This window comes from Hemibagrus wyckioides, linkage group LG15 (assembly GCF_019097595.1).
Source record: "Hemibagrus wyckioides isolate EC202008001 linkage group LG15, SWU_Hwy_1.0, whole genome shotgun sequence".
In the NCBI taxonomy this organism is placed as follows: domain Eukaryota; kingdom Metazoa; phylum Chordata; class Actinopteri; order Siluriformes; family Bagridae; genus Hemibagrus; species Hemibagrus wyckioides.
The window spans coordinates 2,234,688-2,253,058 of NC_080724.1; the positions used below are offsets into that span (position 1 = coordinate 2,234,688).

At 41.9% G+C, this 18,371-nt stretch overlaps 1 protein-coding gene across 1 annotated transcript; it reads right to left on the minus strand.

Annotated features, from left to right (window-relative positions):
- Positions 1-1,045: 1,045 nt before the first annotated feature.
- Positions 1,046-17,258, minus strand: slc17a9b (solute carrier family 17 member 9b). The gene is made up of 13 exons (XM_058409585.1): positions 16,477-17,258; positions 15,208-15,405; positions 14,166-14,305; positions 13,494-13,593; positions 11,954-12,084; positions 10,316-10,412; positions 9,186-9,282; positions 6,843-6,930; positions 6,250-6,284; positions 5,536-5,651; positions 4,967-5,022; positions 4,825-4,854; positions 1,046-4,070 (listed from the first exon to the last, which is right to left on the minus strand). Exons 1-13 carry the CDS (start codon positions 16,605-16,607, stop codon positions 3,892-3,894), a joined length of 1,398 nt encoding a protein of 465 aa, XP_058265568.1. The 5' UTR covers positions 16,608-17,258; the 3' UTR covers positions 1,046-3,891.
- Between the last annotated feature and the right edge of the window lie 1,113 nt (positions 17,259-18,371).

Genomic DNA, 18,371 nt, shown 5'->3' on the forward strand with positions numbered 1-18,371 from the left:
GTCCCAAAACTTTTGGCAGTACAGTGTATTTGATGCCCTGAAATGGTCCAGAATTCCTCAGCCAGGCTTCTGATGGACATAAACATGAACATATCATTCCTATTCTAATCTCTCTGCACTGACACTTGTTCAAATTTAGAATTGATCTCAAATTTCTATTATTTATTTTTAAATCATTGCATTACCAAGTGCCTGTACATTTGTGTTAGGCTGAGCCCACACAATCCATCTGGATCGTTTAGATCTGGAGATCTCGGCTTGCTGGATTCTGTCCCCAGGTTCAAATTAAAGTACATCAAGCTTTTGTCATTTCTTCCGGTTTTCAAATCCATGCTGAAAAGTCATTGAAGTTTCACTGGATTTTGACTTGTTATGACCCTCCTGTGTTTATGTTCCGTTTTTACAAATGTGATTGAATCTAAAGATAGATATAGTAAACGCAATCTAGATTCATACATCAGGTCAGAATCTGGTCCTGGTGCCAGTCAGTGCTGCTCATCTTGGGTTATGACACAGGTTTGCCTGCTCCACTTCACCCTGGGTTGCTGATCTCACCTCCCCCTGCCCAAAGTTACGGTAACGGGCAGGGCCATCTGTCTCCTCACTAACCTGAGCGGGTCCCATGAGAGGGGTGACTGACGCCTGGCCTGTGGCACACACGCCCGCTGCCAGCTCACCAGCATGGCACACAGCAGACTGCCATATGGTGCCACACCATACGTCCAGAGAGGGGGAGAGAGACCTGCATGTCCATCCACGCTCATATCGATCCTATATCATGGTATGGGGTGACCGCTGCAGAAGATAAGGTTCTGAATTGACATCATGCACAGGCCTGGACGCGATTGGCTTGAATGCACATTTTCAACTTTTCGCTTTTAAATGTAGCTGAACTTTTATTGAACTGGCGAGCTATAAACCAAGCCCTCTACTGCCTCCGTGTGGTGAATACTGAACACTACACTTCTGTGACCTAAATAAGTTTCACTTTGCTTTGTGATTGGACCTCTTTGGGGGAGAAGTAAAAAAATCATGTTAAAAAATAATGCTTACACATGATAAAATATAGTTTTATTTTTTTTTAACAAAAGGTCTACAAATAGCAGGTTTTCTAAAGCAGGGGAATATTGCATTTCAACATTTCTTCTTTGAACAGTTCGAAGAGAATCCTCAACTTTCTACTTGCATTTAAAGAGTCAGGATGATATGTCTGGTCACACACCATGCTCCTTTCACTTTTCACAGAATATGACCGCGAATTAAACAGTGGAACTGTGATGAATGATATAAGGTTACAGCTGACTTTTTACGCTGGACATTTAATATAATAATATAAACCGGTTATAAAATACAGCGGCAGACACAGGACACTAATTATTTGCTAAAAATTCAATACACCATAAGTAGGTTTTTGAAATGTTAACTATTTGAATGTATATACACTATATTGCCAAAAGTTTTGGGACACCCCTCCGGATCATTGAGTTCAGGTGTTGTTTTTCAGGGGTTCAACTCGGCCCCTTAGTTCCAGTGAAAGGAACTCTTAATGCTTCAGCTTCATACCAAGACATTTTGGACAATTTCATGCTCTTTGTGGGAACAGTTTGGGGATGGCCCCTTCCTGTTCCAACATGACTGCACACCAGTGACCAAAGCAAGGTCCATAAAGACATGGATGAGTGAGTTTGGTGTGGAGGAACTTGACTTGAGTCCTGACCTCAACCCCATAGAACACCTTCGGGATGAATTAGAGCAGAGACTGTGAGCCAGACCTTCTCATCATCACAACAAAAATTCAAAATCAAAAATTCCCATAAACACACTCCTAAACCTTGTGGAAAGCCTTCCCAGAAGAGTTGAAGCTGTTATAGCGGCAAAACTTTTGGCAATATTGTGTATTCTTCTTATCATTATTTTCACTATTCATATGAAATAAACAACAAAAACAGACTGCATTTGAACTACATGTATATGACACTGTGCACAAGCTTGTCAGCTGCAATAAACAGTATAATAAAAATAAATATTTTTTTAATAATTCTTTTTTTCTGGTGGAAATAAGGCATGGTGTAGCAGGATAGATGCTTTTCAGGAGCTTATTCATCAGGTTTCTGATTACATAAATGTCTCGTCTCTACTTAATTCGTTCCGGTCAGACTTTCTGACCAAGACACTAAGCAAAGCTGTTGATAAGGTGCTTTCCCCCCCACACACATAAGACACATATTCTAGAAAACCGTATAAAAATCGTTGCTACCATAATCTCTCTACAGGCTTCGAGAAACTGAATAAATAACCAAACAAGCTACCTTGAGTGACATTTCACGTTCTTTATGAAAGCTTCCTATGATCAGATTTGTTTGAATAAGAAAAAAAAATTATATTTAAAAGTAGTCTAGACTATTTATGTAATTATGTATTAAACTATATAATAAACAAGCTTAAATAATTGGATCGAAATGACATTGGCGTAAGATTGAAATGATCGGGCGCGGCTAATACTGCGTGTAGCAGATCGCTCGCCGATTCTTGACATTCTGTGTAAACCATAACAATAAATACTTTTCAAAAACGAAATTAGATTTGGTCTAAACAGTTGAAGGAAAAAAGAAAACAGAATAAGGTCATTACTAAAGGAAGTAACATTCACAGTTCTCAATACGGATCTTTCAAATCGGTGTTGTCTGTACTGGGGAGACTGGGAGAAGTGGTGGCTCTGTGCTAGCAGCCAAACGTTGGCTCGCTGCTGACCCCTTGACCGAGACACTTCACCGTCCACCGCTCAGCTCTGTACTTAGACTGAATCTTAAACCACTCCGGATGAATCAAAAAATACTTTAAAAAATTATCAACCTTTAAAAAACAAAGAGAGATCTGAACATTTTGCAACTTCTCCTCAACCTCACTTCCTGTCCCGCTAGAACAGGGTCCGTCAAATCTTGCCCTGGAGGGTTAATGCACTGAAGAGTTTAGCTCCAACCCTAATCAAACCCCGCTACCTGTGATTTTTCTAATGATCCTGAAGACACTGATTAGTGTGCTCGGGTGTGTTTAAGGTTAGAGCTAAACTCTGCAGGAAAGTGGATCTCCTGGGCCAGATTTCAGGGATCCCTGTGCTAGAACAGAACATCGGTGACGTTTCTCAGGCCGCACAGCGCTGTAAGGCTAGAGAGAGCTGCTTCCTTGCTAGAAACATCAACCCTCATCATTAAGTGCTCAACTCTGCTATCAAATACCTCGCAGAAGCAGCTTGTAAAGGCTTGGGTTCTCTGATCGATGAACAAAATATGAAAGCATGAGATGTGCTCCATGGAATGTTGAGCAAAGGTTAGGTCTGGAGATCACGCAATATTCATAGTATGATATGAATTGGAAAATTGATCAATAACTGATTATCTTTGGCCTTTAGTCTTTATCAAGTGAATTTAAATAACAAAACTAGAGCAAATGGCAAGCAAGAGCAATGGAGCAAAAAAAATAAACTCTTCATAGATAACAATGATCACTATGGTGATGTTGATGATGCCTGAGTTTTGTTAAGTCAAACAAAATGATGGAATGAAAGAAACGGAAGGCAAAACATGTGGTCTTTAGATTCACGTTTTCAGTCTTTGTTTTTTTTTTTTTATGTGACTTTATAATAGACTACACTACTACAGCCAAAATTCTTCATAGTTTCAGTAACTTTGTGGCATTGTAACTGTGAGACTCTCGAGAAGACACGCTAATACTGGCGTGGCCGGCTTCCCAACCTATCGAGCCGATGCTGCCAGATCCCGCTGAAGTCGTGACGGCGCAGTGGGGATGAAATTACAGTCCGGACTGTCCTTCCAAACTCTGTAGTGTCCCGGTCAGCAGAACGCATCCGTTAAAAAACGGTATTCTCTCTGCTTAGATGTGTATGTTGTGATAGCGCCCCTTCATGGCTTCGATGTCGACCCTGCGTGCCTCGGCATACATCAGGAACATTCCTAAACCCATCAGGTTCACTACAGTGATGAGGGCGAAGACCGACGCCCACGATCCTGTAGTCTCGATCAGATAGCCCGAGAAATACACCATGATCACACCTGTGGACACACACACACAATCATCACACACACACACACAATCATCACACACATGCACTAATACTATCGAATAGCAAATTATAAACGTTCTACTCTTTTTCCTAAAAATAAATGGAATGGAAGGGTGTGTAGACTTTTCATATCCATTATACATCGATCAGGCATAACATTATGACCACCTTCCTAATATTGTCTTGGTCCCCCTTTGCTGCCAAAACAGCCCTGACCTGTCGAGGCATGGACTCCACTAGATCCCTGAAGGTGTGCTGTGGTGTCTGGCACCAAGATGTTAGCAGCAGATCCTTAAAGTTACAGGATTAAAGGATACTTCTGATAGATACTGACCACTGCAGACCGGGAACACCCCACAAGAGCTGCAGTTTTGGAGATGCTCTGATCCAGTGGTCTAGCCATCACAATTTGGTCCTTTTGGTCAAACTCAAAGCTCAAATCCTTACACTTGTCCATTTTTCCTGCTTCTAACATCAACTTTGAGGACAAAATGTTGACTTGCTGCCTAATATATCCCACCCACTAACAGGTGTCATGATGAGGAGATGATCAGTCTTATTCACTTCACCTCATGTCATGTTACGCCTGATCGGTGTATCTATAAATAATGCACTGAAATAATCCACTACTTTTTAATATGTTTTTATCATCATATAATCTCATTGTTCCAAATGTTTTACGGTTGGATGCTTCGTTTCATTTTTCCTACATCCCTCATTATTTCCAGACAGATCGAACTTACCTGAAAATGCACCACAAGTGTTCATCACACCTACAAAACACAAACATAAATCATTACTCACAGCAGCACATGCCCGCTCTATCAGATGTCTATTATACACTCGTACAGCCTGTGGGGCAGAAGGAAAGAGGACAGGACGTACCAAACAGAGCACCAGCACAGGATGGTGCGAGATCCTGAACATTAACGGAAACACCACTGCAGAGACAAACAAAAGAAAAAAAAACATACAAACTTTAGATTGTAAAACATCAATATTTAGCCTCCTTGTTGATCAGAAGGTCAGGGTTCAAGTCTCAGCACCACTAAGCTCCACTGTTGGGCAATTGAGCAAGGCTTTAACCCTTTCTGCTCCGGGGTGCTGTATCATAACTGCCCCTGTGCTCTGACTCCAACTTCCCGGGATACACGAAGAAAAGCATTCCACTCTGCTGTAATGCATGTGTGAAGATAATAAAGGCTTCTTATTATTATTTAATCCGGCTGTCAAATGTCAAATACCAAATGTCAAATTTGGTAGATTGCTTGAATATTTAAACAGCCCAGGACATACATTTCAGAGTAGTATATTGTGGTTGCATCATGACGCTGGACTTAATAATGTCTCCTTGTTCGAAAAACGGTCACATAACTAAAGCACCCTTCTGTTTTATGACGTGTACAAAGATTCGACTCTGAATTTAGTGATAACAGTGCAAACAGTGCTGTTACCTGTGACTGAAGGTGGTCAGGCCCATAGTAGCAGACACGAAGGCCACAGCCATGGGGAATGTAGTGGTGCCACACAGAAACAGCGTGAACACACTGGACACACCCATAGAAAAGAACTGGGAGAGAGAGAAAGAGAGAGATTAGGAGACCATCTTTATTGCCAAAAGTTTTGGGACACCCCTCCAAATCATTGAATTCTGGTGGTGTTTTTCAGGGGTTGGACTCGTCCCCTTAGTTCCAGTGAAAGGAACTCTTAATGCTTCAGCTTCATACCAAGACATTTTGGACAATTTCATGCTCTTTGTGGGAACAGTTTGGGGATGACCCCTTCCTGTTCCAACATGACTGCACACCAGTGACCAAAGCAAGGTCCATAAAGACATGGATGAGTGAGTGTGGTGTGGAGGAACTTGACTGTCCTGCACAGAGTCCTGACCTCAACCCCATATAACACCTTTGGGATGAATTAGAGTGGAGACTGCGAGCCAGACCTTCTCGTCCAACATCAGTGCCTGACCTCACAAATGTGCTTCTAGAGGAATGGTCAAAAATTCCCATAAACACACTTGTGGAAAGCCTTCCCAGCTGTTATAGCTGCAAAGGGCGGTACAATTCCATATTACATTCATGTGCATGTAAAGGTACAGGCGTCCCAATACATTTGGCAATATAGTGTATTTTACAAGTCCATATCCATGAGAGTGTGATGCCTACCTGCATTAACTTTCTCACTGAAGCAATATCAAACCCTACAAGAAACACAGAAATAAAGTCAAGTGAGTTTTCTTCGTCACTCCTCTATAAAGCGGAACCATTCTCCAATTCTCCGGGACCATGCAAGACAAAACGGTGTGAGAGGAAAAAAAAAAAAGCACAGAACAATATATGGAAAAGTCAGAGAGTTGCATTTTACAGGCTGATAGAGGTTTATGAGAGTGTTAAAGGAAACATTTACAGCACAGTAAATGCTCATCATTCAAAGTCAGGCATTAATGAAAAGTCTCAGTTACAGCTGGTCAGCTTGCTGTATATTTAGAGTCTTCGAACCCAGCATCAATGCCCGGTAGCCCCGCCTCCGTTTCCTCTACATGTGCAAAGCTGCGACTACATTGATTGCGTGAATTGTCCAACGTTCCACATTTCATTTTTTCAGTTGATTTAGTGCTTCATCCTTCTTCTTGTTCAGTATGAACACAACACTAGCACTATTTATACTACAAAATGGTAAAATAGCACATAAGCATGCGATTTGGGACGCACCTCATGCTCTTTACGTGGAGTGCGATTGTGTGTGTACAACTTCATACCCTGACTGATGAGGTGATCGGACAGGCAGCCACTGAACAGAGAGGACGGAATGGCCACCAGCCACGGGATCACATTGAAGATCCAACCCTGTAAACACATACATTTGTATAAGTATTAGGCCTGGCAGAGAACCCTGGGAACCACATGCTTTAACACAGAATCACGTAACGAGGGGTGCGTCTTAATTAGCGCCATAATTCAGTGATCAGGGAGTCGGCCTTTTTAAGATCTGCCTCGATTAGAAAATCTTGCACTAGAATGTTCAATTCTAGTGACAATTCAGACAAACCAGTAAAAGCTAGGTATAGTTTGTGAACAGAAGTCTTCCTTCTGAGTGGACGAGACATCGGTCACTCAGGATATACAGGAAGTAGAAAAATTGTGTATCTAACTTTATTTCTTGTACATGTGTGGAGTTCTGCCTTCACTTTAAACCATTATTTTTTAAATCTTTTAAAGAAAATAACAAACATATATATTTATATTTCTAAGAAAATAGAGTTCATTCAGCGCTACTGTGATGAAGGACGTTCATATGGTGTGATGTTGGAGATACTGATAGCGTATCATGGAGTAAAGATTAGTTTGCGATCTCTAAAAACACACCAGGTATGTTTGGAAGAGCAAACTATTCCAGATTAAAGGATGTAAGGAGCGCTATAAGAGCAGAGCTGTGTTCATACACACACCAATCCACTTTCTACTGCTGCAGCTACTGCTGGACTTCCTGGAGATCCTGAGTGACCGATGTCTCGTCCAATCAGAGGGAAGAATTCCACACACAACCTATACCTAGCTTTTCCGCTTTGTCTGAATTGTCCTTGTGATTTTGGATTTGTTATTGTGTTTTGCACTTCTCGGCTCTTGTCTGGTGCTGATAAACACCACTGGTGACGTTTCACACCGTAAAAACACACAACGTTATGAGCTCGATCATAAGCAGTGATGTGACAGCACCCCCTGCTGGAATTCCATCTAAAATGCACTGTTACTGTATGAATATAATTACACACCGTCACAATTTCATGCTCTTTGTGGGAACAGTTTGGGGATGACCCCTTCCTGTTCCAACATGACTGCACACCAGTGACCAAAGCAAGGTCCATAAAGACATGGAGGAGTGAGTTTGGTGTGGAGGAACTTGACTGGCCTTTCCTAACTTTCCCTCACCTCCTCCTCACCAACAATAGGAAAGTTTTCTTATTTTTAAACTGCAACAAATAGGTGTTGTTTCTGAGATCTGTAATCATATCCTGGATTTTTGCGATCAAACTATCTCCAAAACAAAGGCTGCTTGGGAGGCGGAGCTTGGACTTCAATTTAAGGATAAAGTGTTGTTAGTGGTCTCATCATATCCTCGGCCCCCAGTGATCCAGTTTAAGGTCATTTACAGGGTGTGTTTTTTCTAAATATCTCAAATTTACACAGATGTTTGAGGAGAAATGTGACCGATGTCACAGCGTCACCTGAGTCACATGTTTTTTGGTCAAGTTGTTCCAGTACAGTGTCCACTATACTAAGAGTACATTTGCAACCCTGCCCATTGATGGCTATTTTTGGACTTCATCATTGTTGGCCAGACATCGCCTTCCTCCTACAGTGGACATCCTCAGTCCCTCCTTCTCACTCACAGGGGCTAAAAGATACAGTGTTTTTCCTTAAGCTTGGGAAAAATGAAATATGCAATGAGAGGTAACACTGCTAGGGTTTCTTCATTTATGGCAACTGTTTCCTTCATATTCCACAGGCCTTCAGGTTCTGCTGGACTAGGTGTATTTTTTTGTATAACTTTACATGAGTATGTGTTTGTTATATTTGTCAACTGGGCAAGGACCCAGAGTGGGAGAGATTTTTTACTTTTGTTATTATTACTATTATTATTTTTATTATTATTGATTTTGCTGCCTTTTCATATAAAATAAAAAATGAGATTCTGTAATGTTAACCATTATGTGATTCACCTTTCCCCTCCTTTCCTTTCCCTTTCCCCTTCCATTACCAGTTCCCCTTCCTTTCCCCATCCTTTCCTTTCCTTTTCATTACCTGTTCCCTTTCCTTTTGCCTTCTTTTCCTTTCCTTTTCCTTTCTTTTCCATTACCAGTTCCCTTTCCTTTCCCTTACTTTTCCCCTTCCTTTCCCTTTCCTCTTCTCCCTTTCATTTCCTTTCCTTTCCCATCCCGTCAGCAAAGGGCTTGTGTGACCTTGCAGTAATTCCTTTTCATTGGAATTTCCCGTTTAAGTGTGAGATAGGGGGCCATTATTTGGACATAATGTAAAATACTTTTACCACACACACACACACACACACAAACACTAAATCCCCTCAGGGCAAAGTGTTTTACCTTGGAATCAGGGAAGGTGTCCTTGAAAAAAGTTGGCAGCCATGACAACAGGGTGAAGAAGGTGCTAGCAGTGCACAGGTGTGTAATAATGACGGCACTGAGAGATAGCAAACGCAAACACACACACACACACACACACACACAATCTCAGCACATCATTGTAAAAACGGACTCTTTCCTGGAAAGGTCATTATATCAGTCACTGAGTTATATAGATCCTTTTTCTGTTAGCAAACAATGTGACATTTTTTTGTGTGGGCGGAGCTTAGCTGGAGGCAGAAAGATTTCCCTGACCACTTTATCAAGTTCTGTTAGTTTGCTTTTAAACAACGACTGGTCAAAATCCGGATTTATCTGACTATGTTAGGTCACTCACTGTCCTGGAACACGAATGTTATGTAACTTTAATGGCCAACCCGTACACGCTCACTCGATGGATGGATGACATGATAGGATGACCTCCGGTCGAGTGACCGGACATCTACACCTGACATCTGATAGAAAAAAATCGAGTGCTTCTGGCAACTGTAGATGACGCAACCACACCATTTACCATACCAAGGACAAACTATAGTTTCTTTATCTTTATCTGATGTGAAGTGTGTGCTGCAAACGCCAGCGTTTTTGATGATCATTTCTGTCCAGTCCGCTCGTTTTATCGAGTTTGACCACAGCGATCATGTTTTTTTTTGTCCTGTAGTGGCAGCAGCCATGCGATAAAACTGGATCAAATTGGAGCCCCGTCCATTCTGACACCCAACAACACAACAAGATGGCATTCGTGTTCATCATGTAGTCGACTCTGTACTGGTTTGTATTGGCCGCCTCCAGTTTTCCCTTCGTCTTGCCTCCAGCTAGCGCCGTGACCTCATCCTGACGCTGGCCAGGAAGTCTCTAGTCTCTAAAGCAAGTGCATTTATACAGTGTATATCTACTGAAGCGGAGTGTTAGCACGGCTACTGTAAACTTTGTAAACGAGTTTTTTATTGCTACAGAGTGATAAGTAAATAGACTCTTTAAATAGAGTCTTTTCTTTAGTTTTCAAATGATGATCACACACTCACAAGAACACACACTCACACACAGAAACCACTTCCGTTTCTCAGCCACAGCCCAAGTTCTTATCTCACCACACAGCTGGTTGTCTGAAGAGACGCAGCCAGTTTCTTCTGGACAGTTTAGACTGGGTTCCAGCGCTGCCCAGTGACTCGAGTGTAATGATTGGACCTGAAGACATACCAGAGTATCAAACATTAACTGGGAACTAAAGCTGTCAACTGAAAGAGCTAAACAAATAGTTTTACAAACAGTTCGACCAGGCATCTCAATACACACATGTACACTGATCAGGCAGAACATTATGACCACTGAGAGGTGGTGAAGATAACACTGATGATCTCCTCATCATGGCACCTGTTAGTGGGTGGGATATATTAGGCGGCAAGTGAACATTTTGTCCTCAAAGTTGATGTTAGAAGCAGGAAAAATGGACAAGCATAAGGATTTGAGCTTTGAGTTTGACGAAGGGCCAAATTGTGATGGCTAGACCACTGGATCAGAGCATCTCCAAAACTGCAGCTCTGGTGGGGTGTCTGCAGTGGACACTATCTATCCTTACAGGACTTAAAGGATCTGCTGCTAACATCTTGGTGCCGGATACCACAGAACACCTTCAGGGATCTAGTAGAGTCCATGTCTCGATGGGTGAGGGGCCCAAAAGGGAAACCAACACAGTATTAAGCATGTGGTCATAATGTTATGCCTGATTTCACATTGGTTCTAGTTGTTCTGGTTCGCCGTCTATAAAAATTTATATAATGTATAAAAAAAAAAAAATTATATATATTTTTTTTATACATTATCAATGCAGTAGTAAGCGGTCTCTCTGTGTTCTGGTACAACTAAAAGAACGAGAGACGGGTCAACTTTCTGTTTGTACATTTAAAGTAAAGAAAGACACTGACCAGGAAGTAACACGGACCACATTACACATAAAGAGCTCACAAACGTTTACACACGCCTTCAGAAAGCAGTAGCAGAATTCTAAGCAATAAAAAAATGAAAGTGGCATAAATTAGAGTATAAATTAATATTATAAAAAAATATTTTTACTTTTAAGTTAAGTTGCATAATACTAAATAAGTCTCTTGATTCAGTTCCTGAACTATTTGGCTAAATAGATTTTTTATTATTAATAAAATATTTCTACGAGTATTATTATTATTATTATTATTAATAATAATAATAATAATAATAATAATAATAATAATAATAATAATAATATTATTATTATTATTATTATGTACCAATTTTCTGATTTAATGAATAAATAAATAAACCAAGCTGAATTATTAGTTTCTTTTATAAATATTGCTTTCTCATGTCATTTATTTATTTATTTAATTTATTTATTTATTCATTCATTTATTTATTATTATAACAGAAAATTCCTGGCACATTAATATTTAAGTCCTTTTAAAAGCAAATTTATTTAAATAAATATTCTAATGATTTTTTATTTAAAAAATGCCATTACAGCATTGTTCTGTAGTTTTAGTCGCTGTGCTTCAGGTAATGAGGAATATACTGCCTCTATATGAGGACAGTAAATAACATGTGTACATTTCTGTATTTATCTCGTTTAATCTGCCGTCTTCATCCAGACAGGAAGCGACTATGCGATATCTCAGCCAGAAGCTTAACCACTGAGCTGCTAAAGCCTGAAGCTGTGATCTGAACCTGCTCTAGCAGCAGCACTCCAGCCTTACCTTCTCCCTTCAGCAGGTATTTCCACATACAGTAAGCCCAAAGCACTGACAGGAGACCAGAGATGTAGAACACACTCTCCCATCCGTACAGATCCAGCATGAGAGAGCCTACTCCTCCAATCACCAACGTCCTACACACACACACACACACACGGGTTCAAACATGTACATACATGAACGCACACACACACACAGAAATATGCAGGTGCACACACACACACACACACACACACCAACGCACACACTAAGAGACATGTGCACACCAACACACACACACACGTGCACACACACCAACAGACAAGCACCGACACACACACACAAACACCAACAGACATGTACACACGAACATACATGAACTCACACACGCACACACCAACACATGCACACACCCATACCAAACACACACACACACACATACCAACACACACACCAGACACGTGCGCACACTAACAGGCACTCACACGCCAACACATGCACACACGCACACACACACATACACACACCCACATACCAACAGACACACCAACACATGCACACACGCACACACTAACATGTGCACACACACATAACAACAAACACACCAACAGACACGTGCACACACGCACACACCAACACATGCACAGACAATTGCACACACGCACACACATCACACACATACCAATAAACACGCACATACATACCAACACACACACACACACACCAACAGACAATTGCACACACACATGAACTCACACACGCACACACCAACACACACACGCGCGCGCACACACACACCAACACACATGAATGCACACACATGTGAACACACAAGCACACACACCAACGCACATGAATGCATGCGGGAGCACACATACACACAAACACACACAGAACACACCAACGCATGCACACACAAACACACACAGAACACACCAACGCATGCACACACACACACACAGAACACACCAACGCATGCACACACACACACACACACACAGATACCGTTTTCTGTTCAACACATTTGTGTACACTTGCAAAGCCAAAAACAAGCTGAAGAATAATAAACTTCAGATTTCAGTCCATGTTAAAACAGTTTAGCAAAACCACAAGGAATATTAATATCAATAAACACATTCTCCTGCCTTTCATCCAGTCATCCAGCTGCTCATGATCAGCTCACATCTGTCTGCAGGATTTCAGTATCATGTGAATGATCAGATTCACACTCAACTAAACTGGTCAAAACATTCTGAACTCTCTTGATGATGATGATGATGATGATGATGATGATGACCACTAGAGATTACTGACATTACAACTAATATGCAACATCTCATGCTACAAAAACTATTAGACATTATCAACACCGAACACTTCCTCATGTTATGACATCACCTGATAAACAGGAAGTTGCATCAGCTGAATACAGAAAATACAAAACAATAGTTTTCAAAGCTCCATTTCTGTGTATTTGTTATTGCTATGCAAATGAGACTCCGCCCTCACCGATCACCCGGTAAACTAGCTCACGTCAGTATCCGCGAGCTTCTACACGACTCACCCCAGATACGAGCCGCTCCCTACGGTGCTCATGAGGAAACCGCGCTCACTCTCCACCACTTTCTGGGAACACAGGCTAGCCAGAGAAGGGTAGTGGACACCTGGAAAAAAGAACGGAGATTCAGGGGTCATCTGCTTGTCCAGCTGCTATCCGACAGGCTAAAATCAAATCGGTCAGACGTGGGTGAGCGTCTGGAGCCATGATACTAAGGAAGCAAAGACGTAACGCATCAAATGTGGTCCATAAAATACATTTTTATGACTGCTTCCTTCTGCATCAGAGAACAATAACAGCTCCCAGAGAGAGAGAGAGAGAGAGAGAGAGAGAGAGAGAGAAAGAGAGAGAGAGAGAGAGTGCAGAGTCACTACCATGTCATTCATTATTGCTACACAAAAGACACCCTCTTTAACGGACATAAATGATGTCTGTTTTTCATTTGCAGGGCAATCTTCATCTCCTGAATTGGTCATTTTAGAGAAGACGCAGCTTTACTGCCGGATATATTCTGTATGTTTTCACCTTTATTTGTCCGATCGTAGACATGGCAAACAAAGGCTTCTGAGCCGAGAAAAATTTCAAAGATAAAGCACCTCTGTGGCTTAGGCTGAAAAGATGAAGAAGATTAAAAAGAGGCGGAAACGACTCGCCGCAGCTCTTCGACCCATCACTCACCCTGCAGGAGGCCCATGAGGAAGCGAGACACGGTCATAGAGACGATGGGCTGCGAGCAGAAGTGGGCCAGGATGGGCGTGAACGCTGTCATGGCTCCCCATGCTGTAGCGGACAGCAACATGACTTTTTCTCCTCCCACCCTATTTAAAAACAAAACACAAACAAGAAGGCAGTGTTTACCGAAGAGCATTTCAAGCACTAACCCTCACATCCTATATTTATTACACGGCATGACCAGAACCGGAGTCATACTTAATACCAAAGTGATAACTATGCACCGTAACACAAGGACTTATACAACATGAAAGATCACAAATCAGGCATAACATTATGACCACTGTGAGGTGAATTGAATAAGACGATTGATGATCTCATCATCATGGCACCTGTTAGTGGGTGGGATATATATAGTCAACATTTTGTCCTCAAAGTTGATGTGTTAGAAGCAGGAAAAATGGACAAGTGTAAGGATTTGAGCTTTGAGTTTGACGAAGGGCCAAATTGTGATGGCTAGACCACTGGATCAGAGCATCTCCAAAACTGCAGCTCTTGTGGGGTGTTCCCGGTCTGCAGTGGTCAGTATCTATCAAAAGTGGTCCAAGAAAGGAACAGTGGTGAACTGGCGACAGGGTCATGGAAGGCAAGCTGGCAGAGGCAGTGTCATGCTCTGGACAATGTTCTGCTGGGAAAGCTTGGGTCCTGCCATCCATGTGGATGTTACTTTGACACATACCACCTACCTAAGCATTGTTGCAGACCATGTACACAATAATGGTCATAATGTTATGGCTGATCAGTGTATTTCAGGCAAATTCAGGGTGAATGTTCTGCCAAGTATTCTTCACTGTGTGCACTGGTCCAAGACATTTTTTTGCAAATAGCTACATTGCAATAGTTGTGTTTTTTTTAGTTTTGCTCCTGTTTTGTGTGAATTTGTAAAGCAGGCTGACATCATGGCTAAAGTATCACGAGCCAGAACATTCTATCATGTCACTTTCCTTACAGACACCTAGGTATATTCAGTTGTATCCGGTATGCTGACCTGTCACTGATGTAGCCACCGAGGACCTGAGTGAAGCAGTAGCCCCAGAAGAAGCTGCCCAGCACCATGCCCGACTCTCTCTTGGACCAGTTGAAGCGCTCGGCCATGCTGACGGCACAGATGGGCATGGCCACCCGGGCGCAGTACAGTAGACATGTCCCCAACAGCAGCACCACCGTCCAGATCCGTGCTACAGGCCTGAGAACAGAATGAGGACAGGACTGCGTTATGGACTGATGCTGATAAACACAACTGAAGATAGCACATATCTCTACATATCGTCACTGCCATTGTGTTATTCTAGACAACAGCTTGCGTGTGTGTGTGTGTGTGTGTATTTGTGCATCATGCACGCCCTATGCTGAACTGACGTCGTCCCAAAACCAGGTGTGTTTCTGCTCCACACCCAGCGTTTCCTGGACAAACACCGAGACAAATCCACCAGGTTAAAGGAAGTTACTGAGGATGAATGATACGAGAAACTAGAAGCAAAGGTGCATGATGATGAACATGAGTCTCGAATAGTGGTGCCTTGCTAAGCCTTCTTTTCAGATTAACTGCAGTCAATACAATATCGTTTCAAAATAACGATTGTATATCTTAATATTTCATGATAAAGGGTTAAACTGTTATCACACATTTATATTTTATACACGTGCACAAAAGGCTCTGCTCCTAAAAGCAACATACTGCATAAACCATATGAGGCACATGAACTTCAGATGATTTTGCATCAAGGCCACATGGATTAAAATGAATATCCCCTGTCATAAAAGCCACGTCTAAATTAATACACGGTTATTTTTGTTTAGTAAAGTTTAATCATAGTCTATAATGTGTTTTAACCCAAATTCCCTCAGAGACGAGACATGACATGACCCTAGACGAATTCACTCACTGATCCAAATGCTAACGTAGTTAAACAGATATAAATAGACCAAATGGAAAACTTTTGAATAACCCCACAAGACACATTCATCAAGCCAAACGTGAAATAAAAGGACATTATTATTTTTTGTTGTTGTTTTGTTTTATTAATAAAACAGTGTTTCCTGTGGTAAGTGGTCTCTGCTGCTACACTCAGCTTCTGTTCAGAAGCAGGCACGATCCCAAACGGCGCGCTAATTACTATATAGTGCACTACATCAACAGCGTCAGAGTGACATTTCAAGCCCTATCGAGTGAACCTAGGCAGGGAGAAATGTATCAATTTGGGATTCGGATCACAGAATCACAGCGCGCGCTCGCTCACTCACTCAACTCACTCACCTGGACCAGCTCTGAGTCGATTCAGGCCACTTTTTCTGATGTCCAGCTGATTCGAAATTATCTGCAGAACTGTCTTTAACACCGGCCAGGTCTGGACTGGAGTTCTTGCCATGTTTTTGTAGAATTGCCATTCAACAAGAAGTTACCCTTGCGTGTTTTTTCTGTGCTTCCTTCCTTCCTGGTGAGTTTAGTTGGTCAATGCGAGAGGACAAAAAGGCGTTAAAGTCTGTGGCTCGCTCTTATATCGCAGTAACCTCATCTCTGGATGGCTTCTGGACCGGGAGAGAAAAAAAAGACACTTGGGCAGTTTCGTTTAGCCACCTGAGATGCCGAGCGCGTACTTCTCGCTTTTCCTGATTGCTGATAATCCACGTGTCAGCGATTTTTTTTCTCTCGCTCTCTCTTTTAGCCACGCAGTCACTCCAGCCCCTCGGTGCGCTTCAACCAGGAAGTAACGTGACTCAGCCCCTTTTGACCAAAACAATCAAACAGCGTCTCTGGATAAACGCAACGCTAATGCGATAGAAGTGAAATATTTCCAGATCGATCCTGTTAAACCCTGAAATACGGGTTAATAATCCCCCCAAAAAAACAAAACTACTAACCTGCGTTGAAGACGAGCTCACCTCTCTCCCTTTAAGAGCAGAGATCAGTGCCGGTGTGCTCGGTGTGGATGTACTGCATTGGCGGCACCATCTGGGTTCTGTGTGTTTGGGTGTAGCTGATATGGTTATATATGCATTCTTCAAACCAGCTGGAGCTCTTTCCTTATTGTAGTAACGTAATGAACCTAGCTCGTATCTGCATGCGCCTGGGGGCTCCTATATTAAAAAGCTACACTACGAACTATAGAAAAAAACAAACGATATTAGGGTATTATTAGATAACTGTAAAGAAACAGAGGTACACTACTGACTGAACAAACCGAGCTACACTACTGACTGTAAACGAACAGAGCTACACTACTGACTGTAAACAGAGTTACACTACTGACTGAACAAACCGAGCTACACTACTGACTGTAAAGAAACAGAGGTACACTACTGACTGAACAAACCGAGCTACACTACTGACTGTAAACAAACCGAGCTACACTACTGACTGTAAACAAACCGAGCTACACTACTGACTGTAAAGAAACAGAGGTACACTACTGACTGAACAAACCGAGCTACACTACTGACTGTAAAGAAACAGAGGTACACAACTGACTGTAAACAAACCGAGCTACACTACTGACTGTAAAGAAACAGAGGTACACTACTGACTGAACAAACCGAGCTACACTACTGACTGTAAACGAACAGAGCTACACTACTGACTGTAAACAAACAGAGTTACACTACTGACTGAACAAACCGAGCTACACTACTGACTGAACAAACCGAGCTACACTACTGACTGTAAACAAACCGAGCTACACTACTGACTGTAAAGAAACCGAGCTACACTACTGACTGAACAAACCGAGCTACACTACTGACTGTAAAGAAACAGAGTTACAGTTACAGACTGTAAACAAACCGAGCTACACTACTGACTGTAAAGAAACAGAGGTACACTACTGACTGAACAAACCGAGCTACACTACTGACTGTAAAGAAACAGAGGTACACTACTGACTGAACAAACCGAGCTACACTACTGACTGTAAAGAAACAGAGGTACACTACTGACTGTAAACAAACCGAGCTACACTACTGACTGTAAAGAAACCGAGCTACACTACTGACTGTAAACAAACCGAGCTACACTACTGACTGTAAACAAACCGAGCTACACTACTGACTGTAAAGAAACAGAGGTACACTACCGACTGTAAACAAACTGAGCTACACTACTGACTGTAAAGAAACTGAGCTACACTACTGACTGTAAACAAACTGAGCTACACT

What these genes read in the sequence shown, in the direction of transcription:
- slc17a9b (XM_058409585.1), bottom strand. Translation starts at nt 16,607, where the DNA reads ATGGCAATTCTACAAAAACATGGCAAGAACTCCAGTCCAGACCTGGCC. An exon ending in TCGACTCAGAGCTGGTCCAG is followed by an intron (nt 15,406 to 16,476) that starts GTGAGTGAGTTG and finishes TTCTGTTCTCAG; the next exon opens with GCCTGTAGCACGGATCTGGA. An exon ending in CTGTGCTGGTGCTCTGTTTG is followed by an intron (nt 4,855 to 4,966) that starts GTACGTCCTGTC and finishes TGTGTTTTGTAG; the next exon opens with GTGTGATGAACACTTGTGGT.